This window comes from Canis lupus, chromosome X (assembly GCF_048164855.1).
Source record: "Canis lupus baileyi chromosome X, mCanLup2.hap1, whole genome shotgun sequence".
NCBI classification, from domain to species: Eukaryota; Metazoa; Chordata; class Mammalia; order Carnivora; family Canidae; genus Canis; species Canis lupus.
Window position 1 is genome coordinate 105,562,372 of NC_132876.1, and position 24,074 is coordinate 105,586,445.

General features: G+C 40.4%; 2 protein-coding genes across 11 annotated transcripts in view; one reads left to right on the forward strand and one right to left on the reverse strand.

Annotated features, from left to right (window-relative positions):
* Window positions 1-13,182, reverse strand: part of CXHXorf58 (chromosome X CXorf58 homolog) — a 50,318-nt gene extending 37,136 nt beyond the window's left edge. Inside the window, exons 1-5 of the mRNA XM_072815586.1 lie at window positions 13,038-13,182; window positions 10,518-10,653; window positions 7,363-7,462; window positions 4,992-5,104; window positions 4,093-4,204 (exon numbers count right to left, since the gene is read on the reverse strand). Of these exons, the coding sequence (XP_072671687.1) occupies window positions 4,093-4,204; window positions 4,992-5,104; window positions 7,363-7,462; window positions 10,518-10,653; window positions 13,038-13,089 (513 nt within the window). The 5' untranslated portion in view covers window positions 13,090-13,182. The remainder of the gene's footprint in view (window positions 1-4,092; window positions 4,205-4,991; window positions 5,105-7,362; window positions 7,463-10,517; window positions 10,654-13,037) is intronic.
* Window positions 13,183-13,902: 720 nt separating this feature from the next.
* The window catches only part of APOO (apolipoprotein O), a 53,641-nt gene continuing 43,469 nt past the window's right edge, over window positions 13,903-24,074 (forward strand). Inside the window, exon 1 of one of the 10 annotated variants that reach the window (XM_072815588.1) lies at window positions 13,903-14,211. In XM_072815588.1, coding sequence (XP_072671689.1) covers window positions 14,203-14,211 — 9 coding nt within the window. In that variant the 5' untranslated portion in view covers window positions 13,903-14,202. The remainder of the gene's footprint in view (window positions 14,212-24,074) is intronic. The other 9 variants (XR_012026154.1, XM_072815590.1, XM_072815596.1 and 6 more) reach the window with 9 other exon arrangements.

The window sequence follows — 24,074 nt, forward strand, 5'->3', positions numbered from 1 at the left end:
CTAGAGTTTATGAGAATTCAACGATAATGCACGCAAAATGTTTAACACAGGACTCAATGGTGCTCAATGAGGGCAGTTATTATTAATAATGGTGTTTTTTCTTTTTACATAAATGCCTAATCCTCAAAAAGAACAGGGATCTTCAATTTAAACTAATGGTTGCTGGATGTTCATGTTTAAGAACTGTCAATTACCCAGAGACATTCTAGGCCACGCTGTGTGTGTGTGTGTGTGGGGGGCACCTGTAAGACAGTGCTTGTCAAACTAGTTTGTGCCTAGGATCATCTGGGGGGATTGTTTTTTTATTATTATTATTTATTTATGATAGTCATAGAGAGAGAGAGAGAGAGAGAGAGAGAGACAGAGACATAGGCAGAGGGAGAAGCAGGCTCCATGCACCGGGAGCCTGACGTGGGATTGGATCCCGGGTCTCCAGGATTGCGCCCTGGGCCAAAGGCAGGCGCCAAACCGTGCGCCACCCAGGGATCCCTGGGGGGATTGTTAAAATGCAGATGCTCATTCAGTGGGTCTGGGGAGGGGCTTGATAGTCTGCATTTCTAGTAAGTTCCAGGGAATGCCAGTGCTGTGGGTCTGTAGACCACACTCTTGAGTAGCAAGGCTTTAGAATATTCTAAATATAGTTGGAGGATGAACTATAGTGACAACCCTCTGTAAATAAGCATTGCTCTGAAAATAGTTCATCGAAGTAGGTAACTGAAATGAGATCTCTCTTTTGTACACATGGCTATCCAATTGTTCGAGCACCATTTGAACTGACTTGGCACATTTGATGAAAATCAATGGATCATCTATGAGTGGGTGTATTTCTGAATTCTCTATTCTATCTCATTGATTTACATGTCTGTCTTTAGGCCATCACAACACTGTGGGATCATTGCAGCTTTTTAGGTCTTGAAATCAGTTAATGTAAATCTTTGTTCTTCTCAAAAATGGCTTAGGCTATTCTATATCTTTTCACTTGTTTTCACTTTGTGTATGTGTGTGTGTGTCCGCGCACATGCACGTGCGAAGTGTGAACACATGAGAAATGCTACTGGGAAATGATAAGAAAATGAAACTAGAAATGGAAATAAGTACCAGGGAAAAGACTGAACAACAACAAAACTGTGAAACTCCCCTTCTTCATAAGTGAACTTAGATTATATGTCTGAACTAAAACTGACTTATTTATTTCATACTAAGAAATAAGTGGGGGGGTGCCTGGCTGGCTCAGTTGGTAGAGTGTGAAACTCTTGATCTTGGAGTTGTGGGTTCAAGCCCCAAGATGGGTATAGAGATTACTTTTAAAAAATAAATCTTTAAAAAAAAAGAAAGAGGGACACCTGGGTGGCTCAGCGGTTAAGCATCTGCCTTTGGCTCAGGGCTTGATCCCAGAGTCCTGGGATCGAGTTCCACGTTAGGCTCCCTGCATGGTGCCTGCTTCTCCCTCTGCCTGTCTCTGCCTTCCTCTCTGTGTGTCTCTCATGAATAAATAAATAACATCTTTAAAAATAAATAAAATAAATAAACAGAAAGAAAGAAATGAACTTAGGAAAGTTGGATTGTCTTGCTAAACACACAATTTCTATTCAAAGGACTGGCGTAAACTTATAGTAAGAATAATTCTATAGGTTTTCTATCAACCATGAATCCAGGTGTTACCAGAGTTTGTTATGTAGCTCAAAAAGGAATCCTAAACTGTTCTTTCATGTTCTGATCATTTAAATCCTCTCAGAATGTTTAGTGAAATACTCAAACTAGTGCTATTACATTTTCATAATAAAAACAAAAATTTTTAAAAAACATGTTTGTGTATTTTTATGGGCAAAAAAATGAAGGATACACAGTAAACTATTAACAGTGATAACCCCAGGCGAGTGAAAGTCACAGCACAGAAAGGCATGAGGCATAGTTTCCTTTTTTAAAAAAATCTCTGTGCTATTTCCTTTTTTCCCAAGTTACTTTGTAATTTAAATAAAAACTGAAGTTATTATGCAGCATTTTAATGAGTTTTAATATACACAGAGTCCTTTCCAGTCACGGCTTCTAAGTTTCTCATTTGCTCTAGCCTGCAGACAGCAGGGGCCACCGGGAGCAGACCCAGGAGAATTTCTGTTCCTGGAAAAGTCTCATCATGTAATCTCAGAAAAGCAACAATTGATGATATTTTATAGGTATGATAAGCTTATTCTGTACATAAATGTGGCATGAATTTATTCCCTGAATGTAAGATAAATATCAACTTTTGCATGTGAAGTCATTTTATATAAATGAACAAATATTAATGACTCTGCAACACCATATTCCATATGAAAACACATAGTCCATTTGATATATCCTGAAACTGAATGAAATGTTCTCTGACGTTGCCTGAGAACACAGAGAAAGGCAGTCTCTTTTTCTTTTCTAACATTCTTCAGAGAATAAATGCTGTACATCCTGGATCTGATCAGAAACTCCCAGGCTATGTGGTCTTCTATTCTGAACACATACCATTACTGATGACTTCAGATGGGCCATACTTTTTAAGTAAAATATCTCCAGAAGGCTATAGGAAAATAACCTTTGATGTATGATTTATGAAAGGCTGAGAATGAGAATGCATGCATTTTTTCTCAATTATAGTCATGTATAAGGGCCAAAGGAGCAAAATCTATGCTGTAGTAGCATTGCAGATCCTTGCTATTAAACGTGGGGTCCAAGAACCAGCAGTAGCAGCAACACCTGGGAACCGGTTAGTAATGCAGACTCTCATTTCCTATCCCAGATTTACTGAATCAGAGACTATATTGTTTAACAATATTCTCAGGTGATTCCTATCCTGCAGACACAATTATGGTAAATATACTTGAAACTTAAAAGTATGAGAACTCATATAAAGAAAGATAAATATTTTAAAAGTTCATTTTCAATAGTCCAGTTCACTTTTCTCTGAATATGCTACCAGAATCAAAGAAACAATGATAAAATACCATTAAAACAAATAGAATGGCATCAAATGGTCTGCATAATTTAAAAGCCCTAATAGGCCACTTTAGTCCATTACTAACCAAAATTTTCTTTTTCTTTTATTAATTTAAATTAAATTAGCCAACATATAGAACATCATTAGTTTCAGATTTGGAGTTCACTAATTTATCAGTTGCATGTAACACCCAGTGCTCATCACATCACGTGTCCTCTTTAATGCCTGTCACCCAGTTACCTCATCCCCCCACCCACCTGCCTTCCAGCAACCCTCAGTTTCTTTCCCATAGAAACTCTGGGAAATGAATAAGGGGTAGTGGAAGGGGAGGTGGGCAGGGGGATGGGGTGACTGGGTGACGGGCACTGAGGGGGGCACTTGATGGGATGAGCACTGGGTATTATACTACATGTTGGCAAATCGAACTCCAATAAAAAAATATACCAAAAAAAGAGTCTCTCATGAACAAACCAAAATTTTATTTTATTATTTTTTAAGGATTTATTTATTTATTCATGAGAGACAGAGAGAGAGAGAGAGGCAGAGACACAGGCAGAAGGAGAAGCAGGCCCCTCCCTCGCAGGGAGCTCGATGTGGGACTCGATCCTGGATCCCGGGATCATGCCCTGAGCTGAAGGCAGACACTCAACCGCTGAGCCACCCAGGCGTCCCACAAACCAACATTTTATTTATTTTTATTTTTATTTTTATTTTTTTAAACCAAAATTTTAATACAAAGAAAACTGATCAGTATTTTTTAGGGCCTCTATCAGTAATTCATTCCAAATATTTTTTAGCTAATAAACAGAGACACCCTGAAACATGAGATTAAAAAAAATGCTACCTGGCTGCTGGGATGTTCAATGGTGAAATCACTTAGTCTGTATACTTCGAATGCAATTCAGATACCATGCAGATATTAAGAAGCTAAAGTAATATAAAATGGAGGTGCCTGGGTGGCTCAGTCAGTTAAGCGTCTGCCTTTGGCTTAGGTCATGATCCTGGGGAGAGGAGCCTGCTTCTCCCTCTCCTCCCCACTCATGCTCTATCTCTGTCTCCCTCTTTCATAAATAAACAAAAATCTTTAAAAAATAAAGTAACATAAAGTGTACATCATGAAACATCACCTCACTTGATGGCTTTAATAAATTTTTTCCGTTGAAATACTTGTTACCATGGCCTTCAGTATGCAGAAAAATTTTAAATACGATGAAAGGTGGAAACGTTTCACCACTGAATCTGAAATAAAGACCAAAAATTAGTTGTTTGGCATCAGGGTTAGGGCTTAGTTACCTTCCTCCTCTACTTAAGATTATTCTCATAGTTTCCTGCTTGCAGGGTAAAGTCTATGCCAGAGCACAGAAAGAATGGGTAACGAAGGGATGCCTGGGTGGCTCAGCAGTTGAGTGTCTGCCTTCGGGTCAGGGCGTGATCCCAGGGTCTGGGATGGAGGGCCACATTAGGCTCCCTGCGAGGAGCCTGCTTCTCCCTCTGCCTATGTCTCTGCCTCTCTGTGTCTCTCACGAATAAATAAATAAAATCTTTAAGAAAAAAAAAAGAATGGGTAATGAAATCGATTACAGAGATGAAAGAGCCACATTGGGGTGTGTGTGCTCAAAACTATTCTCATTCACGTGTCAGACTGGACACATCATGGGAGATGAGCCACTCTCAAGCCAACTTTTAGCCCAAGAGTCATACCTCAGTTTCCTCACATAATAAATGTAAATTTAAGAACAACCCTGAGAATTTATGAGGACTTAAGAAAATACATTTCTAGGGGCATGTGGGTAGCTCAGTGGTTGAACGTCTGCCTTCAGTTCGGGTTGTGATCCCAGGATCCTGGGATCGAGTCTCACACTGGGCTCCTCATAGGGAGCCTGCTTCTCCCTCTGCCTATGTCTCTGCCGCTCTCTGTGTGTCTCGCGTGAATAAATAAAATCTTTCAAAAAAAGAAAATACATTTATAAGGTTTTTTTCATTTTAACTAAGTGCTTCTTGAAATAAACCAGTATAGAAATATTACCTGAATCTAACTTTATACTTCATGCTAGGATCTTTCACAAGCTCAGCCTCTAAGGGGCTCACTTTCTTCAGTATTTCACGTGTCACACAATATTCCTGAAATAGATGATGATGCTATAAATGGAAAATGGTACTCTGTCCAGGTGTAACTTACTGAGAATAACAGAGGTGGCATGGTAAAGTGAACAGTGCACCAGGCTTGGAGTTCTGAAGACCTGGGTTCTGGTCTGGGCTCCTCCATTTAGTACCTGTGTAATCTTGAATCAATTACTTTATCCTTCTAGCCTTCAAGCTTGAGTGGGTGTCCCTCCTTGACATCCCAGGCACAGGTCTTTCCTTATGACAACACTTTTCACCACGTATTATAACTAACTATGAATTAATCTGTGTCTTCTACTAGACTGTAAGTGGCATGAAAGTACTGATCATGTCTTTCTTCCTTACCATACTCCTAGCATCTAGTACAGTCCTTGGAACACAGCAGGTTTAGCAAGTATTTGATATTGAATAAATAACTGTAAAATGGGCAGCCTGGGTGGCTCAGGGGTTTAACGCCACCTTTGGCCTAGGGTGTGATCCCGGAGACCCCGGATTGAGTCCCACGTCGGGCTCCCTGCATGGAGCCTGCTTCTCCCTCTGCCTGTGTCTGTGCCTATCTCTGTGTGTCTCTCATGAATAAATAAATAAAATCTAAAAAAAATAACTGTAAAATGAGGATGGTAATAGTAATGCTACTAGTTTTTAAGCACCTTTTATATACCGCATATTCTGTTACATGCCTTATATACATAACTTCATTTAATCCTTATAACTCAGCAGTATTATTCAAATATTATCATTCCCATCTTTCCAATGAGCAGGCTGAGACTCTGGGAGTGTCTGTAACTTATTCAAAGGCATACAGGTAGTACATGGGCAAGCCAAGATACAAATAGAGATTTATTTGACTCAAAGCCCCCACTTGAAAGGAGAAAAAATGAGTGGGAAATATCAGAGAGGGAGACAGAACATGAGAGACTCCTAACTCTGGGAAACGAACAAGGGGTGGTGGAAAGGGAGGTGGGCGGGGGGTGGGGATGACTGGGTAACAGGCACTGAGGGGGGCACTTGATGGGATGAGCATTGGGTGTTATTCTATATGTTGGCAAATTGAACACCAATAATAAATAAATAAATAAATAAATAAATAAATAAATAAATAAATAGATAGTGTTTGCAAGTTAAAAAAATAAAGCCCCCACTCCACCCCAACATGACCCTGCCAACCTCTATGTCAATGACAATCACATAAAAATGTACACCAAAGGGCTTTTAAAATGACAAAGCATTATTAATGTCAGGTAGGAATTTAAAGTGTTAGGATAACAGATTTTTTAAAAAGAATTAATTTCCTTCTTTCTGTTACTATAAACATCTAAAGTTATAACAAAATCAGTATTATGATAATTAAATGCAAGTTCCATATGTGAAGACAATGGGTAATGGACCTGAAATGTCACCTCTTTACTGAGCGGGTTTTCTCTGAGGTATTCCGCTTTTACTGGCATCAGAAATGCATCTGTGGGTCAGATGGTGAAGAAGTGTATAAACTGCTCAGACTTCATGATTTTTTTCAGAGCTGCTAAAATTCCCTTAATGTGGCTATTACTAATTATAAACTATTGTAATCATGGGTAATTTTATTAGAATACTTGGTACTATACGAAGGAAAGCTTTATATACTCTATTAGCATTGCCAGAGTTGTTTTTCAGAGGGGTGAGGGGATATGCACCTTTGGAGGTTTTTGTTTTTGCTTAAATAGGACCATATTATTCATACTATTCTATATTTGCTTTTTTCCTTAATGAGATATCTTAGCTATCTTTATATTGCAGAGTCACATATAAGGCTGCAAGGTTAAACACTATGAAAGCACCATTTATACTTATAAATAAGTATAAATACTTATTTAACCAGCATCCCATTGGTGGACATTTTATGGTTTACTTTCTTTGCTGTTACAGACAATACTGCAATGAAGTTGTACATATATTGTAGAATGGATTCTTAGAAGTAAAATTGCTGGGTGGAAGGTAAGGGCACTTAATTCAGAGATTTTTCTGGTTGGAAGATCAGTGTCCCACATCTTCAAATAAGAAATTGATTTTTTTAAAAACATCATTTTAGTTTCAGAAAAGGAAATAACAGTCACCCACATTATTTACAAATAAATCCAGAAATATTCATTTAGGGATAAACAAAGGAGCAATCTCAGAATCCCATGCATATTCATATAGAAGAGATTTTTAAAAGGTTACATACTTTACTTAACAGACCTTTTAGCTGATAAGTAATTAGATGTGTCAGAGAAAACAAAAAGCAAAATACATACCGCTGCACAAACTGTGTGCTTTAGGAGTTTAAATATTCTTTTGTTCACATGAGATAACCAAGCTCTCTGTATCCTTCGAGCTGAAATAGCTCTATTAGTTCTGAGAAGAAAAACAAGAGATTAAGATTAGTGAAGTAGTTTTCATTTTCCTAAAATCTTGGGGAACTCAATTTATGCTTCTTCCCCCTGCACCCTCCCATTCTCCACCCTAAGACTGATCTGATAAGGAACATTTGGATGTGGTAATTGGAACTGGTCATTTGCAGAATCTAGTCAGAATGAGGATATAAGATATTTGAGAATCTTTCCCTTGAGATAAAAAAAGTCCCAGCTAAAACTTTATCAGCAAAAGGCATATATATTATAACTAAAAATGTAGGAAGAGACAAATTTGCTTTCTAAAAACATCCATGACCTAAAATGATTTCATTATAGTTAGTTCTTAAAAACACTGTCCAACTAGTCCAAGTGCTATGAAAATAGAACATAGAATACTCAAAGTTACAGTAGGTCCAATTCTTTTCTGGGAACAGACAACCAGGCCCTAAAAAAGAAACCCCCTTCTCTGATCTTGGCTTGAACCAGGCTCATTCCAGTCAGGTCAGAGAATCATTTTACTTTTGCTCACATCTCAGCAGATTGTAGGGATACTCTCTCCAAAACCCCCCAATCCCATCCTTACCCCTCACAAAGCTACATGTGAAGAAAGATACTCCTGTATAATGTCACCATTGGCTGGCAAAATGCAGACTGTAAGATGTAGAGTAGAAACGGTCTGACTAAAGGATCTGTATTCTGAAAACTATAGAACACTCATGAAAGAAATTGAGGAAGACACAAAGAAATGGAAAAACATTCCATGCTCATGGATTGGAAGAAAAATATCATTAAAATGCCTATGCCACCTAGAGCAAACTATACATTCAATGCAATCCCTTTCAAAATATCATCAACTTTTTTCACAGAGCTGGAACAAATACTCCTAAAATTTGTACGGAAAGGACCCCAAATAGCCAGAGGAATGTTGAAAAAGAAAACCAAAACTGGTGGCATCACAATTCCAGACTTCAAGCGATATCACAAAGCTGTAATCATCGAGACAGTATGGTACTGGCCCAAGATAGACACATAGATCAATGGAACAGAGAACCCAAAAATGGACTCTCAATTCTGTGGTCACTAATCTTTGACAGAGTATTTTTTCCAATGGAAAAAAAATGACAATCTCTTCAACAAATGGTGTTGGGAAAATTGGACAGCCAAGTGCAGAAGAATGAAACTGGACCATTTCCATAAACAATACACAAAAAAATAGACTCAAAATGGATGAAACACCTAAATGTGAGACAGGAATCCATCAAAATCCTAGAGGAGGGATGCCTTGGTGGCTCAGTGGTTGAGCATCTGCCTTCAGCTCAGGGCATGATCCTAGAGTCCCGGGATTGAGTCCCACATCAGGCTTCCTGCATGGAGCCTGCTTCTCCCTCTGTCCGTGTCTCTGCCTCTCTCTGTGTGTCTCTCATGAATAAATAAATAAATAATTTAAAAAGTCCTAGAGGAGAACAGGCAGCAACCTCTGTGACCTCGGCCACAGGAACTTCTTGCCAGACATGTCTCCAAAGACCAAGGGAAATAAAGGCAAAAATGACCTATTGGGACTTCATCAAGATAAAAAGCTTTTGAACAGCGACAGAAATAGTCAACAAAACCAAAAGACAACGGACAGAATGGGAGAAGATATCTGCAAATGTCTTATCAGATAAAGGGCTAGTATCCAAAATCTATAATGAATTTATCAAACTCAACAACCAAAAAACAAGTAATCCAATCAAGAAATGGGCAGAAGACATGAAAAGATATTTCTCCAAAGAAGACATACAAATGGCCAACAGGCACATGAAAAATATGCTCCACATCACTTACCATCAGGGAAATAGATATCAAAACTACAATGGAATACCATCTCACACCTGTCAGAATGTCTAAAATAAACAAGTCAGGAAATGACAGATGTTGGCAAGGATGCAGAGAAAGGGGAACCCTCTTACACCGTTGGCGAGAATGCAAGCTGGTGCAGTCACTCTGGAAAAGAGTATGGAGGCTCCTTAAAAAGTTGAAAATAGAGCTACCCCATGACCCACCAAATGCCCTGCTGGGCATTTGTTCCAAAGATACAAATGTAGTGATCTGAAGGGGCACCCATACCCCAGTGTTTATAGCAGCGATGTCCACAATAGCCAAACTATGGAAAGAGCCCAGAAGTCCATCAACAGATGAATAGATAACGAAGATGTACACACACACACACACACACACAATGGACTACTATTCAGCCATCAAAAAAAACCAAAATCTTGCCATTTGTAACAATGTGGATGGAACTAGAGGGTATGATGCTAAGTGAAATAACTCAATCAGAGAAAAATAGTTATCATATGATTTCACTCATATGTAAAATTTAAGAAACAAAACAGAGGATTATAGGGGAAGAGAGGAAAAAATAAAACAAGATGAAATCAGAGTGGGAAACAACCAATAAGAAATTCTTAACCATAGGGAACAAACTGAGGATAGCTGGAGAGAAGTGGGGGACAGGGTAACTGGGTGATGGACATTAAGGAGGGCATAGTCTATATTACCGAGCACTGGGCATTATATAAGACTGATGAATCATTGACCTCTACCCCTGAAACCAATAACATATTACATGTTAATTACTTGAATATAATTTTAAAAATAAGTCCTATTTAACAGATAGAACAAACAAAAAGAAAAGGCTTGACTTACAGAAACAAAGCTTTAACTCCTAGATGATGCCATTTATTAGCTGTTTAACCTTATGCAAATCACTTACCTTCTCCCAGTTGCTGCTTCCTCACTTATAAAATGTAATAATAAGACTGCTTCACAGAGTTGTCAGGATCAAAGAAATGTGTGTTAACATGCTTTGCAAATTATGAAAAACTAATTATAATAATTACTATTCAATTCAAAAGTAATTTTATTTATTTATTTTTTTTCCCAAAAGTAATTTTAAAACACACAAAAAGCCCTCTAATTTACAAAACAAGAAGTGTTTGATGTTAGCTGGGCAAATACGGTATGGAAACTGACCAGTTGTGGAAAATGATAAAGGTTGAAAGATGGCTACTTACTGTTGTACTGCTTTTCTCTTTCCAATATTTGACAAATGCATTTTGTAGTCTTTTCCTGAGCGTGGATTATCTGATTTTGGAACACCACTAACTGACACCTTTGAGGAGTGCTTCATTTTCCTTATGATGAAGTATTCTGAAAGTACATAGATTCAGCATTTGAGGTCATAGTCTATATTACTGCACCGTTTGGACAAGGCTCAAGTGCTATATGATTGTTGGGCTATTTCCAGAATCCTTTACAAAGGAAGGCACCATGGATGTCTTAATGTTGCTTACAGTTTACATGCTTTATTTTTATTTTTTATTTTTTTTCAGTTTACATGTTTTAGGTACTAAAAATATTCTGAGGGATGTGGAAAAGACAAGTGCATCTATCCATAGTCTTCTAACTGGTCCCTCAGTCTCTAGTCTGTGTCCTTCTGGCCCTCCTCCACATTGCAGCTGGAGTTAATTCTGTAGAGCAATAATCCAGCCTTCTTACTTCCCAGCTTAAAGTCTTTCAGGGACACTTCATTTCCTCCACATTGAAGTCCAGACTCCTTAGAATGGTGTTCTAGACTTTTCTCCATCTACGGTCTACTCTTTCAAATATCAAAATACCAACTTTCACCAGCATTCATCTTCTAGACTCTGTGAGAACAAGAACTTCTCAGCAAAATTAATGTTTTTCAACTCTGTGCCATTGACGCACCATTTCTTCTCTCTTCTCTTTCTTCTTTCCTACCGCCAGCAAACATCAATTTACCTTTCAAGACCCCAGCTAATTGATGTCTCTTCTCTGACGTTTTCCATCTTCTTTTTCATACAACTGTTCACCCTATCTCCAAGGTCCCATAATACTGTACATGTTTTTCTTTTACAGTACTTCTCATATTATGCCATAATCTGTTTTCTTGGCTGTCACCCCAACAAGGCTCATTGAGGGCCAGAAACATCTTGCTAACTATGGAATCCTCCATGTCTAGTGAGAATGGAGAATTTTTACATGCTTGTCTAAGAAATTTCTGTCCTAGTTTTATCATGGAATAGCTGTGGGACTTAAGGCAAGTTCCTTAACCTTTTGGTAGCTCAATTCCCCTTGTGGTAAAGTTAAAAGGGTGTGTACTAAATGAACTGATTCTATCTTTGGTTTTCTATCTTTTGATGCCTTACTCTGATTTGGATGCGGTTCCCAAATTCTTACTCACTGCTTATTCTCTTCTACTAAAGCGGGGGCTCTTAATTTTCTTTTGGTGTTGTGGACTTCTATGGATGGACTCTTATGGACGACTACCAAGAATTACGTTTTTTAAATGCATAACATAAAACACATAGGATCACAAAGGACTCTATATTGAAATCACTGCAAAATACTTCCAAAAACAAAATTATAGGAACCTATCCTCTTTATGCATTAAATAAAATGAGAGCTCTAATAACTCCTGTATTTGTGAATTGGTAATGAGCAGAAATGGTATGTCAAGAAATCTGCCATGAGTGTAACATTGTATGAAAATATCTGTGCTTTCTACCGATGACAAAGTCCCAGATACTGCTGATACTTCTGTGCTTTATTGCCTACACTAAAATTGAAAGAAATGCTGAAGTTCAGTTAGAGATGAGCGCAAATAAAGTTGTAATTTCTTTCCCCATCTAAGTTCATATACTGCTTGAATCAAGAATTCCTACCCTGGGGTGCCTGGGTGGCTCAGTCAGGTTGAGCATTCAACTCTTGCTTTTGGCTCAGGTCATGATCTCATTGGTCTTGGGATCAAGCCCCACTACAATCCATGCTCAGCCAGGAGTATGCTTGAAACTTTTCTCCTTCTGCACCTCCCCCTGCTTTCTTTCTCTTTGAAATAAATAAATCTTGGGAAAAAATATTTAAGAACTCCTGCCCTAATTTATCACTATACTTCACACTTTTATACACGTGACATTCCATTACAAATGCAGAGCCTTCAGAGTCTTCTCAGTATTTGTCCTTGGGTATAGGAATGGGGATGGCTTGGCACATAGATTCTCCCGAGAAAGAGAAAAAGCAGCCCTTAACATCTGGGAGTTGGCCTGGCACTTACAGCTGGGCTTTGGTGCTATCCTGGCTTCCTAACAACACCCAATCTAGAGCAAAGCCTGGCTTCTTTGAATTTGCCCCCAAATCACCCAACCAAAGCCCAAATCTTTTTTCTTATTAATTTTCTTTTTAAGATATTATTTTTTCATGAGAGACACACAGAGACACAGGCAGAGGGAGAGGCTGGCTCCCTGTGAGGAGCCAGATGCGGGACTCAATCACAGGACCGCGGGATCACGCCCTGAGCCCTAGGCAGACGCTCAGCCCCTGAGCTGCTGAGGCTTCGCCCAAATCTTTTTTCTTAAGTAGGCTGCAAGGCCAAGGCCACCGTGGAGCCCAAGGTGGGTCTTGAACTCAAGACACTGAGATCAAGACCGGAGCTGAGATGGACAATTGGATCCTTAACACTGCGCCACCCCAGGCAAATCAGCCCACATCTTGTAATAAATCTAGCACGCACTCACTGAGATGCCCCGCTGTGCCAAGTTGCGTGTTTTCCTCGCAGCAACGAAACATAATAAACCCAACTTGTTCAACTACAGATGTGTTCCCAGTGGTCTTTGGCTGGAGGGCAGAGACACGGCCCCACACAAGCCCCCACAATCTTGCGGATGCTCGCCTGGATGAATTTACACTTTCTATGGGGTGAGGACGTGTAATAGATTGAAATTTGAAACACACCCCCATTATGAGACAGTATAACAATTATTTAGGCGAGATCACAGGCTTCCCACTTTTTCCATGTGGCCTTGTACAAATTAGTTCTCTGTGCCTCGGTTTCGTCTTCTACTATATTAAAAATAATAATCGTACTCACCTACCTGGGTTGTCGGAAAGATTAGATGAGTATGTGTAACGAGTTTAGATCAGAGCTGAGCATATAGTAAGCACCGTTAGTGTTTGGTATTCTTGTTAATTAGATAATTATTCTCATTATTGCCTTTTCTAGTAGCATTAAGGGACATCTGATTCCCAGAGAGGGGCATATGTTTAAGTATTTTAAAGGGAAAAAAAACCCCAGGGCCTTTCGAGACTAAAGGACATGGCGAATTAGATTAAATTCAAAACCTTAGGAACTTCCAGCCTACAGTAAAAAAAAAAATCTGAAAACCTTTTGTGAGATAATTCCAGGCCCCAGGGGTCGGCTGCTTCCGGCTGTGAGACTTTCAAAGCCGCCCGAGACCAGCCGAGCGCCCCCGCCCGGCGGCCTCGGCGCACAGGATTCCCAGCCCACGCCTCTGGGCGCCCAATCGCGGCAGCGAAGGCCGATTCCCAGCGCGGCGCGACGCCCGGCACCTCCCTCCCGGCGCCCCCGCGGGCCGCCCACACTGAGCTGGCGCTTTCCTGCCGCCTAGCAACGACCGCCGCAGGGGAGGAGCCTCCGGGAGGCGGGGCTTGCGTTCGCTCGAGGCCTGAGGAGCTACGCGCTACAGCTCAGCGACGCCGCTCCGAGACCAGGCTTCCGAGCTAATCCTTCGCGGGATCGAATTGGCTGTACGGCAGTCACCCGCCCCGCGGCCCACTAGCGGACAGAGGAATCAGGGCCCTACTCGGCCGCCGTAGCCGCCTCTCCGTAGTGGGCGGGGCCGGGGCCGGGGTGACCCCGCCGGAGCCACCTCTGCCAGCAACATGTTCAAGGTGAGAGCGTGGAGCCGGGTCACAGCTGTCATCGCCCCCTCCCGGCCTCGCGGAGCCCTGGCTGCGCTCTCGTGGGCTTTTCCGAGGGCAGGCCCAGTTTGCCCCAAGGCTTTTTACGCCTCCGGGGCGGCTGCGTCCCAACCTCATGGTCCATTCACTAGTCCGCGGGGAGCTAGAGGTTGGCGGGCGGAGGCGTGAGACCCGTGATGGGTAGGTGGGTGGGTCCTTTGGGTCTTACTCTCTTGAATAAAACACTTTGAAAAGTTAAAGTACCCCCCAAAGTAGTCACCCACCCCACCGTCCAATGGTGCCCTGTTGGGTTCGTGGGTAAGGAGAGGCCAGCTCAGGGCACTGCAGAGTTCGGCTTTGGTTGCCTGGTGGAGTCAGGTTTCAGAACCTGATGTGTGAATGGGGGAGGGTCACCTTTGGAGAGGCTACTGCAGGATTTGGGGAAGCTGGTATGGGAATGGCTGGAAGGGTGGGAAGCTACAACTTAGTTCCCCTCCTGAGTGGGCATTATTTAGTATGAACAAGTCGACCCCCTCCTTTACATTTTGCAAACTTATGTCTTTTGAAAGAAATCGCCTTTCACAGTGAAGATTTTCGAAAATCTTTTTTAACCTGAAGCCATTATTCTATTTCTTAAAAAAGTAAACAATGTTTTCCATCATGAGAATTGCAAGCTACCAGAGATTACTCTACAAAATTGAGTCTTCAAGAAGCCTAGCACCCATAAGATAGTGCTAATGAAATCTCAAATTTGTACTACTCATTGAAAGGTTTTATTGTGCGTCTGCAATGTGCTTTGGGCACATTAGGACAGGTTATAAAATCAGCATGGATTTGGCCTTCCAATTCTGCCATTGCCACTTTCTAGGTGGGTGACCTTGGGCACATCACTTTTCTGTGCCTGTTTTCTTATCCATGAAATTGGAGGGAATAGCATATACTTCATAGGGTTGTTATAAGGAATAAATAAGTTAGTATATGTAAAGCACTTGGAACAGCCCTTGGTATATAGAGGTGCCATCTAAGTATTTGCTTTTATTTTGCTTTCAGGCTGCTCCCAGTTTAGTTACCACGGCAGATCCTATAAGCAACTTGCATTCATTCGATAAATTTGTGTTGTGAATACCTATTAGGTGCTAGGAGCTCAGCTTAATTTTAGGGTTGCAACAGCAAAGGATATGCTGTGATCAGTTTATATGGGTATCGATAATGTACTATGGTAGTAGAAAGGAGAGCAGGATGTCCTCTGCTTCAGGGGTTTCCTTCTGCACTGGGTGGGGGTTCTTAATGTGGTCTTCAGCCCCTCAGAGGGCCTGTAGATAGAATTCAGTCCTTAAACTCTGATGGGAAAAAGTCTTTATTTTTACCAATCTGGAGCTGAAATGTAGCATTTACTTCGGTTGTGAGTGTAGGTAACTTTCAGTTAGATGTTGCTGGATAACAAGCCAGTGCAAACCAGTGCCTTAAAACTACAATGATTTATTATTTCTCACTGTCAGTGGGTTGCCTGGGCAGTCTTGCTGGCATCCCTAGTGGGTGAATTCAGCTGGTGGCTAGACTATAAGGTGGCCTTACTGCCATATATGGCGGCTTGGTGCCCCTCATTGTGCCTACCTTAAGCTTCCTCACCTGGCCACTGGGTTCCAAGAAGGCAAGTCTGATTGCATAAACACTTAACTGCTTGTATCACATTTGCTCATGTCAAAACAAGTCACATAGCCAAGCCCAGAGTCAGTATGGGGGCACTACACAAGAGCATGGATATAAGGAGGTTCATTGGGAGCAATTAATTTAATAAGCTAGTACAGCAATAAATCACAGTAATATTAACAGTACCTGTCATCAGTAGAAGTCACAGGACCAATACATGTCACAGACATTTTCATATCACAGTTGTTATAGATCTCAAGGCATCATTTATGGTCATCACTACTTCAAAATTATAGTAGTTGTAAGACTGTTAGGTCTTTTTATTTAATGAGGTAATGAGTATATATTACTATATCATATGTTGTGATTTTAAAATGTTTTTATACTATTGAAGTATAGTTGGCAGTTTATGCAGTTAGAAGCATTATTTTGAGAACAGGTCCGTAGGGTCTATGGCACAAAAAAGGGGCAATGAACCCCTGGGAACTTCAGGGGAGGCTTCACAGAGGAAACATTTACATTTAGCTTTGAAAGACAAGTAGGAGTTCCATAGGTGGATGAGCTGGGGAGCATCAGCAGTGGTACTCCTTTGGGGGAAGTGCTAATATAACTCAGCTTAAATTATTCAAACATGTAGTTTGAGTAGAAGAGATCACAACAAACCTTACTAGACACCAAAATGTAAAGAATAGACAGAAGAAGAGGGGAAGCCAGAGATGTTTGAGAAGCAACTTCTGATAAGTAGGTGTACAAAAGGGTGATGTTTAGAAAATCAAGGGAAAAACGTTTCAAGGAGGACAGGCCATGTTAGGATGCTTTCAGCTGGGAAAATACAGTTACTTAAATAGTAAGAAGAAAACTCTCACAAAGTCTAGAGGAAGGGTGGACTCCAGTGGATCAACAGTGTTGTCAAGGACCTGATCTCATTTCTTGGCTTTCCAAGGTAAGGTCGAGTCCCCCTATAGTTGTAGCATGTCTGGCAGTAGTAACACATGCTTTCTCATTCACTAAAGCAGGGGAGAGGACAACTCCCACGCTTGGATTACACTCTTCCTTCAGTCTGATTGGACCAACCTAGGTCATGTGTCTGCCCCTGACCTGATAGCCAGTGCCAGGGGAATGCCATGCTCTGATTGGCTTGAACTAAACAAGAGTAGCTAGGGGTGGGGTCAATTTGTCTTAGTCACATGGGAGAAATGAATTTATGAATATAGTGGGGAATGGAGTTTGGATGTGTGATCAGCAATGCCCATTACAGAGAGATAAGTTAGATGAATTTCGAGAAGTGTTTGTTAATTTGGGCAATTTGGAAGGCTTTTATGACCTTTATATATGTGGATTTACTGATGGAAGCAAAAGCTGTATAATGGGTTGGTGACTTGAGACATGAGTAAGTGGATACAATGGTAGGGTTGATAAGTTTGACTTTCTCCTTCAAAGGAAGGAGTAAGAATATGGTAACTAGAGGGACATGTTGGGTCAAGATTGTAGAGTTGTTTTTGTGGTTGTTTTGGTATTCAAGATTTGGCAATGTTTATTGCCTTAGGGAGGAATGTAGGAAGGGGGCTTTTAGAAGAGAGAATCAATCCCTCAGCTTCAAAAAGGAAGAAAGATGTTGCCTTCTTTCTGTGAGCTGGAAAGAAAAGATTGGGAGTATTAGTAGAGCAGCGGTTCTCAGCCAGACAGTACCACCCATTTGGGATATATTTTGGGAACTTGGATTGTTCTGCATGTCTTTTATTTAGTTGTGTTGAACATTTATATGCCGAAATACAATTCTTACTATAAATCTTGCCCTTTTGTTCTCCCATTACATTTCCATCAGATCAGTATAGTGGCCTCTCTTTTTTTTGGTCTTACTTGTGTAGATGGGTGATAACTTTTATTTCAAGATAGCAAAACACTTACTTAGACAAATATTTGTCATAAAAATGGTGGTGTTAGGTCTAGTAGTTGAGAAAGTTGAGAACTGGTGCTTCTCAAACTTTAATGTACACTTCAGTTCGTCTGGGGTGGGGCCTCAGGGTGTCCATTTTTTAGCAAGCTTCTGGATGATATAGATGCTGCTGGTGCTCCATTATACTTTGAATAGCTGGAACTGAAGCAGATTGGTAGGTGAATGGATTCTTGTGTTTTTATTTTATTATTTTTAAAGATTTTATTTATTCATGAGACACACACACAGAGAGAGAGGCAGAGACATAGACAGAGGGGAAACAGGCTCCCTGCAGGGAGCCCAATGTGGGACTTGATCCCCTGAGCCCTGAGCCAAAGACAGATACTCAAACACTGAGCCACCCAGGTGTCCCATGGTTTCTTGTGTTTTTAAAAAGGTAGTGATTTTATGAGTGTGGTGGGATTTGCAAGAGACACTGACCAAAGAACAAAAAAGATCAGTGAGAGGCTCTGAGGACTTTTCCGAGAACTACTTTTGGAGCTCTATCATGACTGCCTCCTGGAAGTGGGGACCAACAAATGGTAGGATAGATCTAGGTTTGAGAGTTATGAGCCTAAGTTAACTAGGACTGGAGCGGAAAGGAATTGATAGTATAGGTGTTGGTGGAAAAAAGTGTACTGTGTGTGTGACTAGTTAGTTATGTGCATATACAATTAAAATAGTTGAACTGTAACCATTGTTTTGATTTATCCATCTTCAGATCAGTAGGGGGCACTGGTGGATTAAAAAACACATTTGAAAAGCTGCCCAGTCTGAATTTGCATTCTGTTCCAGGAAGTAGTTTTTCCAGGTGCTGCTGTTGGAATTGAATATATATACACCCAGTCCCCAGATTCATGTTACTAGACTTCATTCATTACACAAATGTTTATCAAGGTCCAGCTATGACTGAGCACTGTGCTACACCTTCGTGGGTACAAATAAGTCCTAGTTCTTACCTAGGAGAGAGTCTGTAGATTTGGCCACACACCAGAATTATTCGATAGACATTTTTCCAGGGCCCTGCCCAAAGGTCTGATTTCCTTTTTTTTTTTTAATATTTTATTTATTTATTCATGAGAGACACAGAGGGAGGCAGAGACATGGGCAGAGGGAGAAGCAGGCTTCTCACAGAACCTGGTGTAGAACTTGTCTTCAGACCCTAGGATCATGCCCTGAGCCAAAGGCAGATGCTCAACCACCGAGCCACCCCAGCGTCCCCTGATTTCCTTTTTAAGTGAAGGTCCAGGAACCTCTGGTTTTGGGATACCCCCTGCCCCCGTGGCTCAGAAATGGCCCATTCCGATGCAGCATGGTAAGTGTTCTGATGTGAAAGAGTTGCGGGAAATACAGAGCAATGGGGTCTCAACTTTGGCTACACGTTAGAATAATTTAGGGAGCAAGTCCTGCTGCCCAGGCTGCACGCACGCCAATCTTTAGAATTGAGATGTAGGGATCTAGTTTGCAGTGTGTGTAGCCAACCTTGAGAACCACTGACTTAGAGGAGTGAGTGCCAGCAGGGGGCATGAAGAGACTTTGTAGAGGAGAACCTGCCTGCGCTGACCTCTGAAGCTGGGTGGACACAGTTATGGGGCCCCTTCCAAGCTGAGCAGAAAAGCGAGTGTGAGGACACAGAGGAGTTCCAGAAGAATTTGACACTCTGCTAAGACCTTAGGCTTCACCGTGTTCCCATGGGCAAGATACTCCAATTCTCTAACTGCATCCTTATCTGTGAAACAAGGATGAGACTAGCACTGACCTCACATTTTTGTGTGGGTTAAATTGACTCAGACCCAAAACTTTGCAGTGCTTGGGATAAAGTGAGGGATGGATAACCATGAGCTGTTACTTTTAGTTGGCTTCTCGTAGGAGGCAGCTATGATGTATTATGTATTATGATGGTGCATGATCTTAGGGCTTTCCAGAAGTATTTTTTAATTTCAAAATGGCGTTGTTGACTGTATGTGGCAAAGGAGAAGAGAATTTAAGAATGCTGCCTGGGCTTTTAGCCTGGAAAATTGAGTGGCTCTTGGAACCACTCGGTGAGATGGGAAAGTGGAAGAAGGCTGAGGTGGGTTGGGGGGGAGGGAGGTGATAATTTGCTTTTGAACAAGTTGGCCTCGTTGAACTATCTGTGGATATTATCATGTAGTGATCAGCTGACGTGGAACCCAAGGCTATGACGTTTTCACAAGAGATGTGGGTTGGAGATGGAGTTGTCAGCCACCTTGAGGGAGAAAACTTGGCCTCTTGAAGAAAACTCTGGGAGTTCGTTCCTGAAGGACAGAGCTATCTATGACCTGCACTCAGAGCTCCCTGCTCGGAGGAGCCTGAGGTGACCGTGTCCTTGGCTCTAAGGCGTTATTACCTCACACACTCTTTGTGGCTGTTTGGTCTTGATGTAATGCCTTTATTGCGTGTCTGACTTTCTGAAATTATTTTACTTACCATAAATAGTATATCACTAGTACAAATTGAGGGGAGACTAACACTGCTAAGTGAAAAAGGAAAATCACCTGTAAATTGCAAAAGAAGTGCTCTAACTTTATTTTACTTGACTATTATTTTAAATAGTGCATATTTTGAAAGAAATAAAGATTTCTCCTCTACAATGTAAGCATCTCCAAAGGGCTTCTTGAGAAATTATAGTGAACACATACATTCATACATACACATATATGTTTACTGTGTATATATATTTATTATATATGTATATAATATATATGTATTTATGTGCAGTATCAATTAGATGTTTTTCCTTTCTTACCCTTCAAAGATGTTGGGTGGTATATCCCAAAGAAGAAAAACTGCCCAGCTGGATGCAGTCAGAAAGTGTGGGCTCAGGTTTGTTTTTGGTTTCTGGCTGAGCAACTTTAATGAGATTTCTTAATTTTTCAGAGTCCCCTTTTATCAAGGTACTGTGAGGACAGTAACATGCCCCTCCAATTGGCACAGGATTGTTGGGAGGTTCAAATGTGATAACATATGGAAAGAACCATAAACTGTGAAGTACTGTATGAATGTAAGCTATTTTCGATCCCTTCTGCATCACCCATGTCTCCCGAAGTGATCTGGAGTTTCAGGTTAGCACCCTGGACTTAGGACTGTCAAAAGTAGATGCAACTTGGATAAATTCACTTCCCATATAGAACTGAATTCTTAGGACACCATAACGCTCTTCCGTCTAAAATGCTAATGGCCTCTTGTGTGCCACTAACACTGGAAAAGGAAGATGTACATGAATTGTACCTTAAAAGCATGGGGAACAGAGACAAATGGAATAGCATACAGTTGACTAGATATTTATGATAAATGAATTTATTACCCTATGAGGCCTGTACATATTTGTAGACTTTCCTGATTAGAGGACCTTTATGTATACGTGCTCGACCCTTCTGTCTCTTCTAGGCTAGAATGGGAGTTTTTAGAGGCTAACAAATGAACTTTGAGATTTGTTTGTGTGGTACATTTAAAATTACTGCAAGTAATCAGATGCATAAGACATCTCTATAGCAAAGAAATGTATCCATTTCCAAAACTTGACAGTTGACTTTTTTTATATTATGACAGGAAAGTGCCAAAAGATTTTTGAAATGAAAGTTAAAAGAGTTGATCTTCTCCAGTAATGCGTAAGTGGAATTTTATGGTTAGTGCATACAACATGAAAGTTCAATTAGATATTTTCAGGGGAAAAAAAATCTCAGTCTGAAGATAAATCTTAGAATTTGGAAGTTACTTCTTTTTCACTGTGAGTTTTTCCTAATTTCTGCATGGCCTTATGCCAGTTCTTTTAGAAAACTTGAACAGTGCCAATTTCTTAATGTGTGGATTTTAAAACCTGTGTTCATTGTGTACTAAAAGTGGCAGCAGCAAGAATTTAGAGCAAGGGTTGGAGAGTTTTCAATAGCTGAGAGCCTATAACTTTGAATATTAAGCTGTATTTTAATCATAATATCATTATAGATAGTATAGTTGTATTTTGAATGAATATTGTTTTAAAGGCACTTAAAAATTTTTTTACTTTTTAAAAACTTTAAAAAATATTTTATTTATTCATGAGCGACACACAGGGAGAGGCAGAGACATAGGCAGAGGGAGAAGCAGGCTCACTTGTGGTGAGCTCGATGCAGGACTCGATCCCAGGACCGCAGGATCATGACCTGAGCCAAAGGCAGATGCTCAACCACTGAGCCATCCAGATGCCCCTAAAGGCACTTTAAATACGGGCACCCTTTGTCTTCCTACTTATTTCTGACTCTTTGAAGCAACGCAGTGTTTTATTCAAAGACCACACTGGCTCCAACTTAAGGATGTCTTTGGTTGGTTGGGTGAGGATGAGGAGCCCTTTGTGGGAGTTAGAGATAGATTCACAAATGTGTTAATAGCTCTGGTTGGGAGGGATAGCCAATGGTTTCTTTTTTTCAGAAGTGTCTGTTCATTCATTTGATCTTTTTATTTTATTTACATTTTAGTTTTTTATTTAAATTCAATTTAGTTAACATATACTGTATAATAATATTAGTTTCAGGGGTAAAATTTAGGAATTCATCAATTGCATATAACACCCAGTGCTCATTATCATGTGCCTCCTTAATGCCCATCACCCAGTTACCGTATCCCCCCAACCACCTACCCTCCAGCAACCCTTAGTGTGTTCCCTAGAGTTAAGAGTCTTTTATGGTTTGCCTCCCTCCTGTTTTCATCTTGTTTTATTTTTTTCTTCCCTTATCCCTATGTTCATCTGTTTTGTATCTTAAATTCCATATGAGTGAAATCATATGGTATTTGTCTTTCTCTGATTGAGTTATTTCCCTTATAGCATAATACCCTCTAGTTCATCTACGTTGCTGCAAATGGCAAGATTTCATTCTTTTTGATGGCTGAGTAATATTCCTCTGTGTGTGTGCGTGCGTGTGTGTGTGTGTGTACACACACCACATCTTCTTTATTCATCTGTTGATGGACATCTGGGCTCTTTCCATATTTTGGCTATTTTGGACATTGCTGCTGTAAACATTGGGGTGCATGTGCCTCTTCAAATGACTGTTTGTATCCTTTGGATAAATACCTAGTAGTGCAATTGCTGAGTTGTAGGGTACTTCTATTTTTAACTTTTTGAAGAACCTCCATAGTGTTTTCCAGAGTGGCTGCACCAGCTTGCATTCTCACCAACAGTGTAAGAGGGTTCCCCTTTCTCCACATCCTTGCCAACTTCTGTCATTTCCTGATTTGTTCATCGTACCCATTCTTTTTTTTTTTTTAATCGTAGCCATTCTGACAGGTGTGAGGTGGTATCTCATTATGGTTTTGATTTGTATTTCTCTGATGACGAGTGATGTTGAGCCTTTTTTCATGTGTCTGTTGGCCAATTGTATGTCTTCTTTAGAGAAATGTCTGTTCATGTTTTCTGCCCATTTCTTGATTGGATTATTTGTTTTTTGGATGTTGAGTTTAATAAATTCTTTTTTTTTAGTATTTTATTGAAATTCAACTTGCCAACATGAGTTTGGTAAGTTCTTTATAGATTTTGGATACTAGCCCTTTGTCTGATAGGTCATTTGCAAAAATATCTTCTCCCATTCCATATGTTGCCTTTTGGTTTTGTTGACTGTTTCCTTTGCCGTGCAAAAGCTTTTTATCTTGATGAAGTCCCAAAGTTTGTTTTTGCTTTTGTTTCCCTTGCCTCCAGAGACGTGTCTAGCAAGAAGTTGCTGTAGCCGAGGTCAAAGAGGTTGCTGCCTGTGTTCCAGTCTAGGATTTTGATGGATTCCGGTCTCACATTTAGGTGTTTCATCCATTTTGAATCTATTTTTGTGTATGGTGTAAGAAAGTGGTCCATTTTTCATTCTTCTGCCTGTGGCTGTCCAATTTTCCCAACACCATTTGTTGAAGAGACTTTTTTCCATTGGACATTCTTGCCTGCTTTTTCAGTAGAGTTGAGGGCCCATTTCTGGGTTCTCTGTTCTGTCGTATTGATCTATGTGTCTTTATTGTGCCATTACCATACTGTCTTGATGATCACAACTTTGTAATACAGCTTGAATTTTGACTAGTCTTTTAAAATAGGATATATGAAAATAGTAAAGGTTTCTTTTTCTTTTCTCCCCCATCCCATAGACGTCAGTACTTGTGAAATAACAGAATGTTTTTCTTTGTGCTTGCTGAAATGAATCTCCTCTCCCATTAGAGGTGCTGATTCATGTGTTGTGTTATGACATGGGTAAAACTGGCAATTGAGTAAGTAAGCACCAAGTGATACTAGGACTCC